Source organism: Lacerta agilis, chromosome 7, assembly GCF_009819535.1.
Source record: "Lacerta agilis isolate rLacAgi1 chromosome 7, rLacAgi1.pri, whole genome shotgun sequence".
In the NCBI taxonomy this organism is placed as follows: Eukaryota; Metazoa; Chordata; class Lepidosauria; order Squamata; family Lacertidae; genus Lacerta; species Lacerta agilis.
In genome coordinates this window covers 70,163,263-70,178,336 of record NC_046318.1, presented here as the reverse complement: position 1 = coordinate 70,178,336, position 15,074 = coordinate 70,163,263, and the positions used below count along the sequence as shown (strand labels likewise).

General features: G+C 40.8%; 1 protein-coding gene across 5 annotated transcripts in view; it reads left to right on the top strand.

Annotated features, from left to right (window-relative positions):
• TRPS1 (transcriptional repressor GATA binding 1) overlaps positions 1-15,074 on the top strand; it is a 239,207-nt gene that overhangs the window by 50,459 nt on the left and 173,674 nt on the right. For 3 of the 5 annotated variants that reach the window (XM_033155774.1, XM_033155769.1, XM_033155771.1), the window contains exons 2-3: positions 10,163-10,336; positions 11,983-12,911. In XM_033155774.1, the coding sequence (XP_033011665.1) occupies positions 10,300-10,336; positions 11,983-12,911 (966 nt within the window). In that variant the 5' untranslated portion in view covers positions 10,163-10,299. The remainder of the gene's footprint in view (positions 1-10,162; positions 10,337-11,982; positions 12,912-15,074) is intronic. The other 2 variants (XM_033155772.1, XM_033155773.1) reach the window with 2 other exon arrangements.

Genomic DNA, 15,074 nt, shown 5'->3' with positions numbered 1-15,074 from the left:
CATTCAGTTTAAGTTCATATGGGGAGAAGCAGTTCTTTTAGTTATCTGCGTCCTGGTATATGTTAGCCCAGTACTATGCTATCTTCTAGTTGTGTTCCTGTCCTTGCTTAGGGATCAAGGAATCAACAATATTGTAGTTTGTCAAAAGGCATAATGATACCTGAGTCCTCTGCCTTTTAGATTTTTGTAGATGATATTGTTTCATATGAATGTCACTGTGCTGGAACCACATAGAATAATGATTGTGTGACTCTACCCTCTGGCTCATGCATTAGCTCAGGCTTGCATGAGTGCAGGTTGAAGTTGTTGAACCACAACTCCCAGCATCCTTAGCCAGTTTCATCTTCAGATTTGCAATCTTGAATAAGTGGCAAAAGTAAGGTGCACATCTAAGATGAGCAAGAAGTATCCTTAGTGAATACTTTTATAAATTAGAAAATCGGAACAGAGCTGCTGCTTCCAATTCTCTTCTTTCTTAAAACACAATATGTGAACTAGGCAGTTGAGTGAAGCTTTTGTTGGCTAGTAATTCTGTAGTCATGCCTTGTAAGGCTGGGTTGTTTTGTCACGGGACCATAGTTTAGCATCTTAGAATTATTTTAGGAAGCATCATAGACCACAAATTACGTATTACTTTGTAACTGGATAAAAATGAAATATTGCTCATCTCTTGGGCAGGCCAACATATTAGGGTATCGAACCCTGAGGGGGTAGAGTGGATTACAGATACCGCTTTTCAACACACACCCCATGTAAAAGAATCTCTGTAAATCTGGAGTAGTCAATGTGGTGCCCTCTAGATCACAAATCTGATATGGCTATGTTGAGTAGCAATGATAGAAATTGTTGTCGAAGAACGTCACTCTAGAGGGTACATCTGCTATAAGTAAAAACAATTCCAGGACATCACTTAGATATGTCTTGAAATATAAATGCTTTTTATATAAGATTAGGTTCCAGCCTACCTCCCACCTCTGTTTTATTTCTAGGTAGGGAAACTTAGAAATGTGATTCCCTACCTGTAATCTTCCCTACTTGGGCAGACCAATCCCGTTGCTCGCTTTAATGAAGTTTGAAGCAAGAACAAACAAGCAAAGATGAAAAAAACCCCATTGTTTTGTTCGAAATATGGCATTTAATGTGCATTCTTGGACAAAGGCAACAATACAGTCTTCTGTTTAGTGATCACTTATTAAAAATATGTATTTATTAAAACATTTCAACCTCGTTGAACTCAAGGTGGCTAACCAAGAAGACATTGAAACTATTGACCACTGCTATTGTTGCAATAGTACATGCCATAGAATAGTCAGTGTGTGAATAACATTTCGTTTTGTCTGTCCTGAAGCTACTGTCTAACAATTTCATTCAGGGACTCTACCACTCTGTATCTGTTCATTGTATCTATTTTCAATTCTGTATCCCCTTTCTCGAGTAGAGAACTAGTCCAATATCCCATAGTTTTCCACACCAAAAAAAATGGCAAGGGGAGATGTGCAGGGCTCTCCATTCAGGAGTTGGGAGTGCAGCATACAATCCTATGAATTTGAAAGGTTCAGGGAAACTCTTGTGTTACCCTGGATGATTTTTACCTTTTCTAAACTCTTTCTAATCTTTATAAACTCCTGTGCTACTACATGTATCTTCCAATTTAGGGTTGTTGTTTTTTAAATGTATTATTTGTATTTATTTCCTGAAATTTATACACCACTTTATTGAAAAACAACAAGTCAAAGCAGTTTATTAAACAAAATGAAACAATAAAATTATTGATAAGAATGAATAACAATAATGTAAGAGTTTCAGAAAGTTAAATGAACAATAGACTGAAAGCTGCCTCTGTTCCCAGTTTTAAACATTGCATGTTCAGGTGAATTCCTGAACATAGCTCCTGAATTTGGGCAGTTTCATCCCAAGAGATACCACCAGGCAACTGTGCTCTGTCTGAATGGATCACTGCTCCTACTCTCAATCTATGTACTCACTGTTGGTGGAAAGCTGACTTCAGTATGCAAAGCTGGTTTTATACCTATTCAGAACTATCAAACAGAGGTCTCCAAAAACTGTGGCTGTGTTTTCTTGAGTTAACAAGTAAAGTGTTAATTTATCCAATAATTTGCTCTCCCAAACTCAACCAATACTGCCCCCCTCCCCCACAGTCGCCTATTGAAATACAGTACAAGACTTTTGGCGTTTTGCCTAATATGGCATTGAAGTGCCTTGTATATAAGCACAACTTAGGAAACAGAGCACGGAAGTAAAAGAGACAATGATTCTGGTCTTGCGTCTTGTTGTATCCTTATAACTGCAGTGCCCAGGACAAGATGCAAAACAGCTGTTGCTGTTCACATATGCAAGTGGATTAAAATGGTTCAGATAGCTTCAGAGACATTTACGGACCTCCAAAGCTGAACCAAAATTTCTCTTTGTATAGAGAAAAGGTGGCTGTTCTTGGTTCTAGACTCAACACCTCAAGAAGCCAGTCCAGGCTTCCTGTGAATCCATGTAGTGGAAGAGATGTGAGTGGTGGGTTTGGACAGATTAAATTCCATGCGCAGCCATGAAGCACACTAGGTGGCCTTGAGCACACCACAATCTTTCAGCCTGACACCTCTTAGGGTAGTTATTCAGTTAAATCATTCAGTGCTGCTTCCAAATTAGAGAGGGCCTTACTGACTGTTTAGAGGTTGCCATAGAGGTGGTTGGCTAACAACAAAAGGTTGGCTTTTATGCTAGTTACGGCAACAGTATGGTAGTAATTTTCCTTGAGGTTTACTCCCAAAGCCTTTCTCTCTGGTAAATAGGGACACTTTGACGGTCTGGTCTTATGGTCTGGGCAACTCAGGATCTCCATACACACTGCCCAGACTTGCGCCCCATAGAGATTACTTTGGTGCTGCTAATGCAGCAAAAACAACGTGGGAGGCAGCAGTTACTGGTCTCTGCAGCCACAGCAGGTGCTGTGATTCTCCAGTGCTTTCACTTCACCCCTAGAGGTACACTCCATTGTCTCTCGAGACAGATGGATGCCAACAATGGTAGCAAAACTTGAAGACACTGCTTTTCATTTTAAAACATAATTGTAAATTGGAGTACTGTATTATGCAAAGCAAAAAATTGGTATTAAACATAGTTACTGTGAAGTATAATCTCTGATGCTTTTTTGGAACTATTTCTGTTTTGCTGTTTCTACCTCTAAAGTATCTCCTTTTGCTTTCAGTGGGAATTATATTTCTCCAAGCAATTATTTAGACCTGTATTTGAAATTTACTCTCTTAAAAGCCTAATTCAGCCATTATTGCGGAAGCTAGGCATCTATTAATTTGTCTAGTTCTCGCAAGCATATGCTTGCTTAATTTGATGTGAATTAATAAGAGATTTATTTGATGAGATCTGTTTGAAGGAGACAACACTATATCTCTGAAGGATTTAAGATGTCTTATTATTTAAAGGATTGGGAATAGTCAATGCTTGGGGAGTTAATTTAAACGCAAATGGACAAGGCACTACAGAATGTGCTTTTCTTTTCTACAAAGGTTGAAGCACTCTGGTGGAAAAAAATTGCATGTCATTTTAGCTTATAATGGTCTAAGAAGTCTTCAGATAAAGTTCCTGCAAAATGTCTAGAGTGGTGTTTTAAGGCTTGTTTACTTTGGTGTATATGCATGGTAGGCTGTGGTTTCTGTTGTATGTAAGTTCTTGAATGTATGATAACGTTGCACAAACTTTTACTCTTCTGTTATCATTTATCAGCTGCTGATACTATTTCTGCTGCTACATGCATAAACAGAAACCACAGGACTGCAAATATACTATGCATTTACTCCAGTCTAAACATGAACTTAAGACTTTCCCCAGACACTGCTTTCCAGGACTCTGCACACCTATTCAAGCACAAAGTGTAATTACTTTCCTAAGGGACATCAGCAAATTGATAAATTAATTACCAGTATTGTAATGCTTTTGTGCAAATCTGTGGTGTGGTTCCTCTTTTAATACTGTGAGCTCTTAATCACATTGCAGAAAGGATTATACAACGTTCATTATGCTCAAAAACATGGCTGCCGATGGCAATCAAAATGGTCAGTGGGCTGGAGCAGCTCCACCATGAGAAAAGATTGTAACCTGGGAAGCTGTTTAGTTTAGGGAGGACAGCTAGCAATATCATAAAAGCATAGAATAGTAGAGTTGGAAGGGACCCCAAGGGTCATCCAGTCTAATTCCTGCAATGCAGGACATATGAGATATGTTAAATTATATAAAATTATGCATGGTGTTGGAGAAAGTAACTAGGGGGAAGTTTTGCTTCCTTTCTCAGAATGCTCAAACTCTGTCTGTTGAAGCTGCTTAGCAGGGGAATCTTAATGAGTTCAGTGTCACAAGATTTTATGATAGCCATTAGCTTAGATAGCTTCAAGATGGGATTGGACAAATTTGTGGAAGATGCAAAGCTGTCAGTGGCTACGAGTCATGATGTTTATATGCTGCTTCTGCGTTTCATATGTCTCTGAACTACCAGTTCCTGGGAGACAATTGTGAGACAGGGCTATTTCTTTAGTGCCCTTCTTGTGGGCTTCCTGGTGGCATCTGGTTGGCCACTGTGAGGAACAGGATGCTGGACTAGACATGATTTTGGTCTTACGCTCTCATGAGTGACATCTTCACCCAAGTGTTTAAGGTAAAGGTAAAGGGACCCCTGACCATTAGGTCCAGTCGTGTCCGACTCTGGGGTTGCGGTACTCATCTCGCTTTACTGGCTGAGGGAGCCGGCGTACAGCTTCCGGGTCATGTGGCCAGCATGACTAGGCCGCTTCTGGCAAACCAGAGCAGCGCACGCAAACGCAGTTTACCTTCCTGCCGGAGAGGTACCTATTTATCTACTTGCACTTTGACGTGCTTTTTGAACTGCTAGGTTGGCAGGAGCAGGGACTGAACAACGGGAGCTCACCCCATCGCAGGGATTCGAACCGCCGACCTTCTGATCAGCAAGCCCTAGGCTCTGTGGTTTAACCCACAGCGCCACCCACGTCCCGTGTTTAAGCCTTCGTTTTAAAAGGAGCTATATTCTGAAGTTATTCTGGTGCAGCTTACTACTATACCACTATAATAAAATGTAAGCAAAAGTTGCACAGAATACAGTGGTGACATGGCCTGTGTCACCTGCTGTGCTGGCGTATCTACCGGTAGTCCTTTCATACCTTCTTCTGGATATTGGGTTATAGCCAAAGCTTGTCCTACTTGGCAATTGAAATGAATAGATGATGAATTTGTCTTCTCTGTTGTCTTCTCAAAGGCACTTTGAAGCATTTTTCTCCTCTTAGTTAAAATTTATGTCTAGTGCAAACCCTGGGTAACTCCTTTGCACACCACATATGTTGCTAAGACTATGGTAGTCAAGGAAGTTGAGAGAGCACAACTTGGGCACAGCAGCACGGACAACAAAATGTATGCAGCTCTCACCCCCTTCCCTGTGATTTGACTTTAGCAAGCAGCATGGACGCAGGCAGGGCTGCAAGCCTGATTGCTCTGCAATCCTCTGTGGCATGGGGTGGTCAACCATGCTGTGCAAGCCTCGCCTGAAAAAAGCCCTTAGGAGATATTTAGCCATGGTTCGGCCCACAAAACGGATAAAGCCACAAACCACCTTGCATTATCTCAGTCCATTAAACAGGTGCATTGAGAATGTTGAACATCGGAGCATGCTGTGGCCAGATTACATTTTAGCGTAGGATTCCTAGGCTAGTCAGTGCATCTCAAGGGCCTTTGTGGCTACAGAAGAATTAACCATCTAAAGCACGCCAAGAAGAAGAAGAAGAAAAGAAAGCAGTTATGATGTTGAATAGTTGACCATTTGTGTTGTGGCTCCATTACTTCATCAGACTCCCCAAAGGAGGGTCAGCTAAAAACCTACTCTAGACCCACTGTGAACATTTCACATCCTTGCTAATAGTAATTGATACATCTCTCTGTTGTGAAATTCATCCGATGCTTTTAAAAAGCTTTCTGAGGCCATCACTGCATCTTACGCTAAGAAATTCAGTGAGTTAAGTGTTGGAGGAAGCAAACTTTTTTCCTTTGGGTTGAAAACCAATGTTTCCTAGGGATATCTGAGTTTTGGTGGAGGTGGGAGAGGTTTTTGATTTTTTTTTTAAAGTAACATTTAGGGGCCTAGGAGGCTGCAATATACTGAGTCCATCTAGTTCAGTATTGTCTTCCATGATTGGCAGAATTCTCAAGGATTTCTGACAAGAGCTTTCCCCAGCCCTATCCAAAGTTACCAGGATCTGCTAAAGGGTCCTTCAGTATAGTTAAATAGAGATGGATGGATTTTATTTCTTTAATTGCACCCTTTTCCATTTCTCTATTTACCAAGGGTTGTTTGTTTTTTTAAAAAAACACCCTTTACATAGTATAGAAATAGATATTTCAATGTGTATTTTCACTCAAAATACATAATTAAATGGGTATTTTATTTCAAGATAATATTTCAATGCATGTTTTGATAAGTTTAAGATTTTTGCAAGATTTTGAGAAGTAAATAATATGGTGGCTAATTAAATTCTGATCTGTGCATTAGTCTGAGAAGTGGGGAATCCGTCTGTTTTGTATAGGAACTCATCATTTTCTTCAAGCATCCCTAATCACATAGACTGAACTGTTAATGTTGCATCTCATATTAAAATATTCATCTTTTCCCTCTAGTTTTGTGTTTTGAAAATTTAGAGAAGTTAAAAGTAATTTTTAATATTTATTTATTTTTAAAAAAATATTAAACAACTCTACATTGTAACTCTGCAAGAAGGACATATAATTTTAGGAGCAGTCATCATAATAACTACCATATACTAAACCCCACCTCCGTCAGTGGAAAAAGATGCTCTCAACAAAGCAGATTTCTTAGGGTGGAATTCAACATCCCACTATTGCGAGCATTTTAGCTGCCAGTCGGAATGATGCCCTTCCCCTGCCCCTTTGTGCTGTTCTGGGTATTCTCCTAATACACACACTCTGAGCGTGTTTCAGGAAGCATGGGGTAAAGGGTGGGTGGAAGAAGTTGCAGCCCTTGCACTTTTTAGGTAAGTCCGACCCTTAATTTACAGTCACTGGTACTTCAGAAATTATGTCATCATTATTAAAAGTTCAGAGTGCTTGCCACCTATAATGTTGGGGAAAACTGAACCAGCAAGATGCAAAAATCTGTTCTTTTATAGATACTATCTCTCTCCCTGATTTTGATGAACTTTGGTAGATGGTGATGATTAGGAGGAGGATTGCCTCTAAAATTGCCCGGTGCTGTTCAGTTAAACAACAACAACATAAGCCACGCCTGCAGACTTAGTCTAAAGTTGTTTGTTTGTTTTATATTTGATAAGTGTTAAACTTTTAACGTAAGCCAAATATACAACTTCCCCAAATGTGCTTACATATTTTTCTGTATTTTTGCTTTTGGATACAAACATCTGTCGATAAAAATGTAAGTTTGCTGTAAATTAGGTGAACCTAATTAATTATCCAATAAGAAACTGCCACGCATGGAGTGGAGAGACAGCCTGCCAGTCACTGCTGATTAAATCTCCCCTCATTTAGTGTGGCAGTGTGGGATCCAGCCCAAGCCTTATTTAAATGAGTGCTCGCTATGGCAAAGCTACACTAAAGAAGTATGTGATTAATTGTTTCCTAACCTTGCATATGCTTAATGTTTAAAAAAAAAGTTTGTGATCCTGTAGCAGGTATTTATTTCTCTCCTCTGGCAGGAGAATAATATGAAATTACACCTTGGTTGCTTTGTTTTAACATGAAGCCTACTGCTACACCCTCTGCTAGATTCAGTAGGCTGAAAATAATTTTGGTTCCAGTTGTTATAATAACATTGCACCATATAAAGCCGTTTCATCAGATGATCTCAAAGTTCTCTGCAGTCTACTAATTAATTAAAGTTTACTCCCTAGAGTGGTAGGAAAGTATTAATAGGTATGCATTATGTAGAGCCTCTGAGAACTCAGTTCTCTGCTGCATTGTTCTTGTGAGATTTGGACTTGCATTGCTCCGCATCTATGAAAAATCTCAGGAAAATTAGGAGAACCTGGCTTGCAGTTAGTTGAAAACATTTGCACCTCTTTAGCTGGTGCACCTACACTGTAATATAACGACGTGCCTTGTCTTGGACTTATGAGAGTGGACCCCACCCGCTTAGAATGTGCAGTGACATTACTTGGCATCATGAACAGCGCTTGCGGTTCAGCTAGGTTTCTTGCCATTGCTACGCAGCGTTGCGTTTATGTAGCTTTCCAGGTGGGAAGGGCCTCTAGCGAAGGAATAGCATGGTGTATGTTGAGGAAGGGAAGGATGGCATAATGCATAGCTAGTGATTTGCTACTTCCAACTTGAGATACACATGTTATTTCCATGTATGTGGCATTGAACCTTTAGGTTTTTATGCAACCTTAGTTAATTTTGGAGGAGCTTGGTAGACTGCACTAGAGCTGAGCTGAATTTTTGTGAAGCTTTACTTGTTCTTTTCTATTAACTTAGCCCCCGATATTGGTTACTGATCTGGAGCTAGATGGCCGTTCATCACTGTGTTCCACTGAGTTTGTAGTGTTGCTATATGTAAATAATAGAACTGGTTGGCCAGATTATTTACTAGAAAATGAGAACTAGTCTTCAGGTAATGAACCACATGCCATTGCTTTTTCTTCCATGAAATCTAGAACTAATTCCTAGAGCTGTTGGAGTTTTACTGTGTTTTACATAACTTTGTGAAAGGTTATCAGCGTTGTTAGAGGCTGTTGCTTGGGAAATTATACAGTATTTGACTGGAACAGATGACAGAACATAACTTGGTGCTACAGGCCTTCCCATTCCATCCTATGCTTCTCTGCTACTCGGCAGACCATAGGAATAATTCCTTCCATTCCCCATTGGTCTGAGTGACTCCAAGACTGTAATCTGACACCTGAGTTGTATTTGGTTTATCTTAGCATCACACATGGTCAGGTTTGGATATAAAATGGGTCTGGAGGGTTAATTTTTAACGAATAAAAGGAGCGAATGAGAAAATAACTAGCCCCTAGTCTAACTTCTCTTCTCATGAGAAGAGAAGACTCCCTAGAAAAGACCCTGATGTTGGGAAAGATGGAGGGCACAAGGAGAAGGGGACGACAGAGGATGAGATGGTTGGACAGTGTTCTCGAAGCGACTAGCATGAGTTTGGCCAAACTGCGGGAGGCAGTGAAAGATAGGCGTGCCTGGCGTGCTCTGGTTCATAGGGTCACGAAGAGTCGGACACGACTGAACAACAACAACAACAACAGTCTAACTTACCTTCCAGTGTTCCACTGCTTTAATACCAAATCTGTCTCACTTCCGGTATTAGAGCTGAGCTCTAGGATTGTGGGGGATTGTTCAAAGAAGTGGAATGCATTCATTTTAGTGCTTAAAAGTTAACCCATCTCATCTGTTTTGTAGTTGACTTGATAAGCATATGTGAATTAAATATGTATATGCCTGGGTGTATTGTTTTTTTAAAAATACTATTAACTCTCCAGAAAGGGCTACCCTTACTGCAAATCTTTCCTAGACATCAGGGGTGTGTGTGTGTGTGTGTGTGTGTGTGTGTGTGTGTAGGTAGGTAAGTAAGCAAGCAAGCAAGCAAGCTGAAGAGAGTATCTTTTTTGATTGTGGTACACTGGGAGATCCCATCAGGGTCTATCATGTCACAGACTGAGCTGGGCTGATACAGGAGGGATTGGGGTGGGAGTATGAGAAGCAAAAGAGAAGAAAGTATTGTGATTTTGTGACGGAGTTATTGGAAGGTAATAGTGATGCATCACTTTTGAATTAAGCTGTGACACCAAAGTTTCCTGTTACTGCCCTCTTGATGGGCCAAAATTGGTTGCCATACAGCTGGATACATACAAAATAATGGGATCAGAAGTTGCGAGAATGTCTATACAAGAAGGGGTGCATATGGAAAAGGACAAAGCATGCTGAATGCTGTGTATTTTTCTAAACTGAGAACTGTTTGCCGCAGCCACCATTTGCTGTAGTAGATCTAATGCTGCACAGAAAGCAGACATAATCATGTTTTTAAGTAAGGAAAAACCCCAACTGATCATGAATGCATAATTTAGGAAGGAAATCTTTTTTTTTTCTTTTGCAGATGTGCAGATCAGCTCTCAAAATGTCTTCTGTGTCTTCCGTGTACCTCCTAAGCCAGTTGCGTTAGCCCTCCTGCTAGCTGACTAATAGAATTAATAACTGTAAAAGCAAAAAAACAAAAAAGCATTCTAGAGCCACATGCCTTATGAAGTCAATGCTGGGTATGATTTTAAAAGTATGTAATCTATTTTTTTTTCCAAGTGGAAATGTTAACTGGAAAACGTCTTGGCACGCTATAAAGCATTGTGCAATCTGTTATTTGTCTTACAGATAATAATTGCAGAATGCTTATATGCTTTCTCTGTATTCTCACTCTGTCTAACATGACTTGCCAGTAGATAGTTTCTTCCATTTAGAAGTACTGCAAATGGGCTTTTATTTAGATAATATGTCTTCTTGAAAAATGATATTGATAGTGTACAAGCCAGAGGAAAAGCATATCTTTCTTTAAGCGTAGAGTATCATAGATACAGTCCAATGAAACAGCAGTTTTTAGGAGGAAAAAAAATATTAGGAAGGGGTGGTAGAAGGGTGATGCGCCTAATATTAGCTTCACAAATTCTTCTTCTCATACGAAAACATTGGCAATTATTTTGAGATTTTAGAAAGGAGGGTGGGGGGAACTTCAAAAAAGCGTTTGTGTATTTTGCCTCACCCAGCCCATGGCCCAGTCATCTGTTTCAGCTCTTCCTAACCTTCCTTCTTCTCAAATCACATTGGGATGATAGTACCCAAGGGGTGTGGCTAGCTTCAGAAATCCAGTATAGATCAGGAGGTATCTTCATCAAGGCGATATTCAGCCCACCCAGTTGTTGAATGATGTGGTGGTACTGTGCTTACCTTAAAATCCTCTTTCTTTGTAGGGGTTCACTCATTTCCCCCGTTTTGAGGCCCTAGACCGGCCAACGTGGTGCCCTTCAGATATTGTTAGACTACAATTCCCATCAACCATAATCAATGGCCATGCTGGTTGAGGGTGATGGGAGCTGGAGTCCAGCAACATCTGGAAGGGAGCACTACGTTGGCTACCCCTGCTCTAGGCAGTAAAGTTATAACATTTTACAGTACTGTGAAATTATAGCATGGAAGTTACTGATAAGTATAAGATTCTCTTTCAAACATTATGTTTGCTTGATAACAATGAGATTAGATCCAGACCATGCAAAATATGAAAGAGTGCATAGTTTACTGTTTGTTTTAAGAAATTCTGGATGCAAAGGATCTGTGAGCAACACTCATCTCAAAACATAGCTCATATAGCCTATAGTATCCTATATATATATTTCAGTTCCATATCTGTTTTCACAATTAAGGGGTTTTCTCATCTTAAAGCAAAGAGTGGCATAGGGTTCAGCAGTAGGAAGGGAGGAGCCAACCCCCCCCCCCAAAAAAAAAATCTGGTGTGTGTGAGAGTGCACGTGTGAGGCTAAATACTTATCTCAGTATGACACATCAATAATTATTTATTCTAATAAGATTTTTTTTAAAAAGAATTTGACATGGCATTATTGGGATTCTTTTACAGAGATGTCAAGCTGCTAACTGATGCATATAACTGGAGATTAGCAGTGATATTTTAAAATTTATTTAAATTACATTTTGAAATGTTGCTATTTCTGTAAGATTTAAGTCAAAATGAGTGTGCCAGCATTGTAACTGTGCCCAAGTCACGTGTGCCACTGATGGTATCCAGTGTTTTATAAAAGCTTGTGGGTGTTTTCTACCTGGCAGAAACTGCACCTTTATGTTTAAGGGTGAGGGGTGGCATAAATTGACTGCGTAGTTTAAGCAGTCTAATTGTTTTCCTGTTTCTGCTTTCAGATATGGTCCGGAAAAAGAACCCCCCTCTAAGAAACGTTGCTAGTGAAGGTGAACCCGAGACCCTCAAGTCGCCGGGTCCTGAAAGTGACACTATTGAAAGGCAACGAGAATTTTCTGCCGGTCAGATGCAAGGAAACGCTGAGCAGAGCGAGGCTGCGGAGCAAACTGACAAGGAGGGGTTTTGCACGCATGTCCCAGAGTCATCTCCCAGCACTAAAAAGGACTTTAAAAGCTCCGCAACAAGCGAAAAGGCTGGCTTTAATTATGAAAGCCACAATAAGGGAGGAAATGTTCCATCCTTCCCTCATGATGAGGTGACAGACAGAAATATGCAGGGCTTCTCATCTCCAGCTGTTGGGGGAATCTCAGAGTCCTTGAAGTCTCCTCTCAGATCAGATGCAGATGACACCCAAGATGTGATCTGCACCCCGCCAGGAGATCTGTCGGAGAAAAGCGATGAACATCGCACATCACCAAAATCTATGGACGAAACAGTGCATGTGCAAAGTGGTCAAGCCGAGGGCCGGGGTTCGAGCCCGGGTTCGGTGGCCTCAAAAAACCCACAAGTGCCTTCAGATGGGGACGCAAGGCCAAGCAAATTGAAAACAGATTTGTTGGCAAATGAGAACCCCGATATGGCGCCTCTGTCTCCAGAGCTTCAGGACTTCAAATGCAACATCTGTGGCTATGGTTACTATGGGAACGACCCCACAGATCTCATCAAACACTTCCGCAAGTACCACCTCGGGCTGCACAACCGCACCAGGCAGGATGCTGAGCTTGACACTAAAATTTTGGCTCTCCACAACATGGTGCAGTTCAGCCACTCCAAAGACTTCCAGAAAGTCAATTGTTCTGTGCTGTCAGGGGTCCTGCAGGATATCAATTCCCAAAGGCCTGTCCTGCTAAACGGGACTTACGATGTGCAGGTTTGTATCTCGTACTTCCATACCTCCCTGTACGCTTCTTAACAAGAAAAACATGGGGACACAATTTTAAGCCTGTGTAATGAATCTCATGTGAGCTGCTACAGCCACATCAATGCCATTTAAGTTACTGCTTTTCAAGTTTGGTCTGCATGAATTCATTGTTCATTTCACACATTATTCAGAAGCAGGCTCTAAGTGTGTACCTAACAAGAAGCTGCTCAGTGAGTGACTCCACACAGTTTCACTTTACAAAAGTGAGCTGCTTGACCAATAAAGTAAGTAGAGTTTGTTGTTACTCCCAAAATGAGCTAAACTGTGGTTAGTTTGTAAACAGCCATGATAAAAATGGCATTTTGATTTGGGCATGTTTCAATAAACTGTAGTCTAAATTAACTACAGTTTGTCCTTGTTGGATGAAACAGGAATTAAAAGGGAAATTACCTCTAGGTGCACAGAAAAGGGTTTATTAGGCCCAGCATACAAATTCTTCTTTGGGGCACTCCTAATAGTTAATTATCTGATTTGTAAAATGCTATTTAAGCTTGCTGGAGGAAGAGAGCAGAGGAAGAAGCATTCGAACCTAAGGCCTTAGCATTCTCATTCCCATAACAGTATACTGCGGTTGGGGATAGTACATTTTAAGTTAGGACTAAATCCCAAATGAAGCAGATCAGATCAGATAGTGATGACTTTTCATTTGGTTTCAATGGGACTCAGTCATGACTAACTATTCCTGGATTCAGGGCTCATAGGGTGTAATGGGTAATGACTGAAGGAATCTTCAAATTGTGCTTCCCTTAGGGATAGGGCTGCTCATTTTGTTTGGTGATGAAAGTATCCAAATTCTTTACCAAAGAGACTCAAGATAAATTATGTAAACAGATGCAGTTCAGAGAATCACAGAATTTGGAAGGGATCACAAGGGCTCATCTAGTCCAATCCCTTGCAATGCAGGAACCTTTTTGCCCAGTGTAGGGCTGGAACCCACGACCATGAGATTAAGAGTCTCATGCTTTTATTGGTTACAGGTGGGTAGCCGTGTTGGTCTGCCATAGTCAAAACAAAATCGAAAATTCTTTCTAGTAGCACCTTAGAGACCAACTGAGTTAGTTGCTGGTATGAGCTTTCGTGTGCATGCACACTTCTTCAGATACAGATGCTTTTATTGGCTGAGCTATCCTGCTTGGTTTGATGGGTCATAGAAAAAAAATCTAGTCCAGCCTCCTGCTCAATGCAGTCTATAGTGCAGTATGATGCAGGGCTTATTACACTGTATTCTGCATCTGATAGTTGATTTTTTTTTTTGCGGGGCGGGGGGAGAACTTAGAACAGGCATAGGCAAACTCTGGCCCTCCAGATGTTTGGGACTACAATTCCCATCATCCCTAGCTAACAGTACCAGTGGTCAGGGATTTTGGGAATTGTAGTCCCAAACATCTGGAGGGCCAGAGTTTGCCTATGCCTGACTTAGAATATCATTGGAAGTCATAAGTTTGTATCCACTGCTAGTTCTACTCAGAGCAGATCTATTTAAATTAATGAACCTTAGTTAGCCATATCTATTAACTTCAATGGGCCTATTCTGAGTAGGACTAGCAATGGATACAATCCAGAATCAAGAGGGTGATCTGAAAGGGCTCCTTAGCCCTTCTAACCATGGAATGGGGGAAATGTGGCTCTCCAGATGTTTCTGGACTACGACTATGATCAGGCCCTGGGTGATTTGTGGGATAGCAACAGTTGTCAGGTCAACCTTTTGCCTGGTACAAATGGGCCTTTTGTGGTATGGACTTGATGGGGTCATGATTGTACCCTTATGTGGCATCCTAATGGTTGCTGGCCCAACTCTTGTCTTCCTTGCAGAGGTGTAATAATCTGTTGGCAGTGTGTGGTAGGATGGATATGGGGAGGCTTAGGGATGCTTAAATGACAGACAGCTTTATTGGCAAGGGAATGGGATGTGCCTTCAGCAGTTTCGGCATGTAAGTCTCGCTTCGTGCCATGCGATTCTAAAAATGGGAAACATGCAGGTTTGGTAGATCATATCTGGGGGGGGGGGAAATACAGTCCTATGAGAAATAACTCTTGAAATAATATAGCAGAAAATTAGTATCTGGATTATTTTAAATGAACAATCTGATCTCTGCTGGTTGCTGGAAGCCA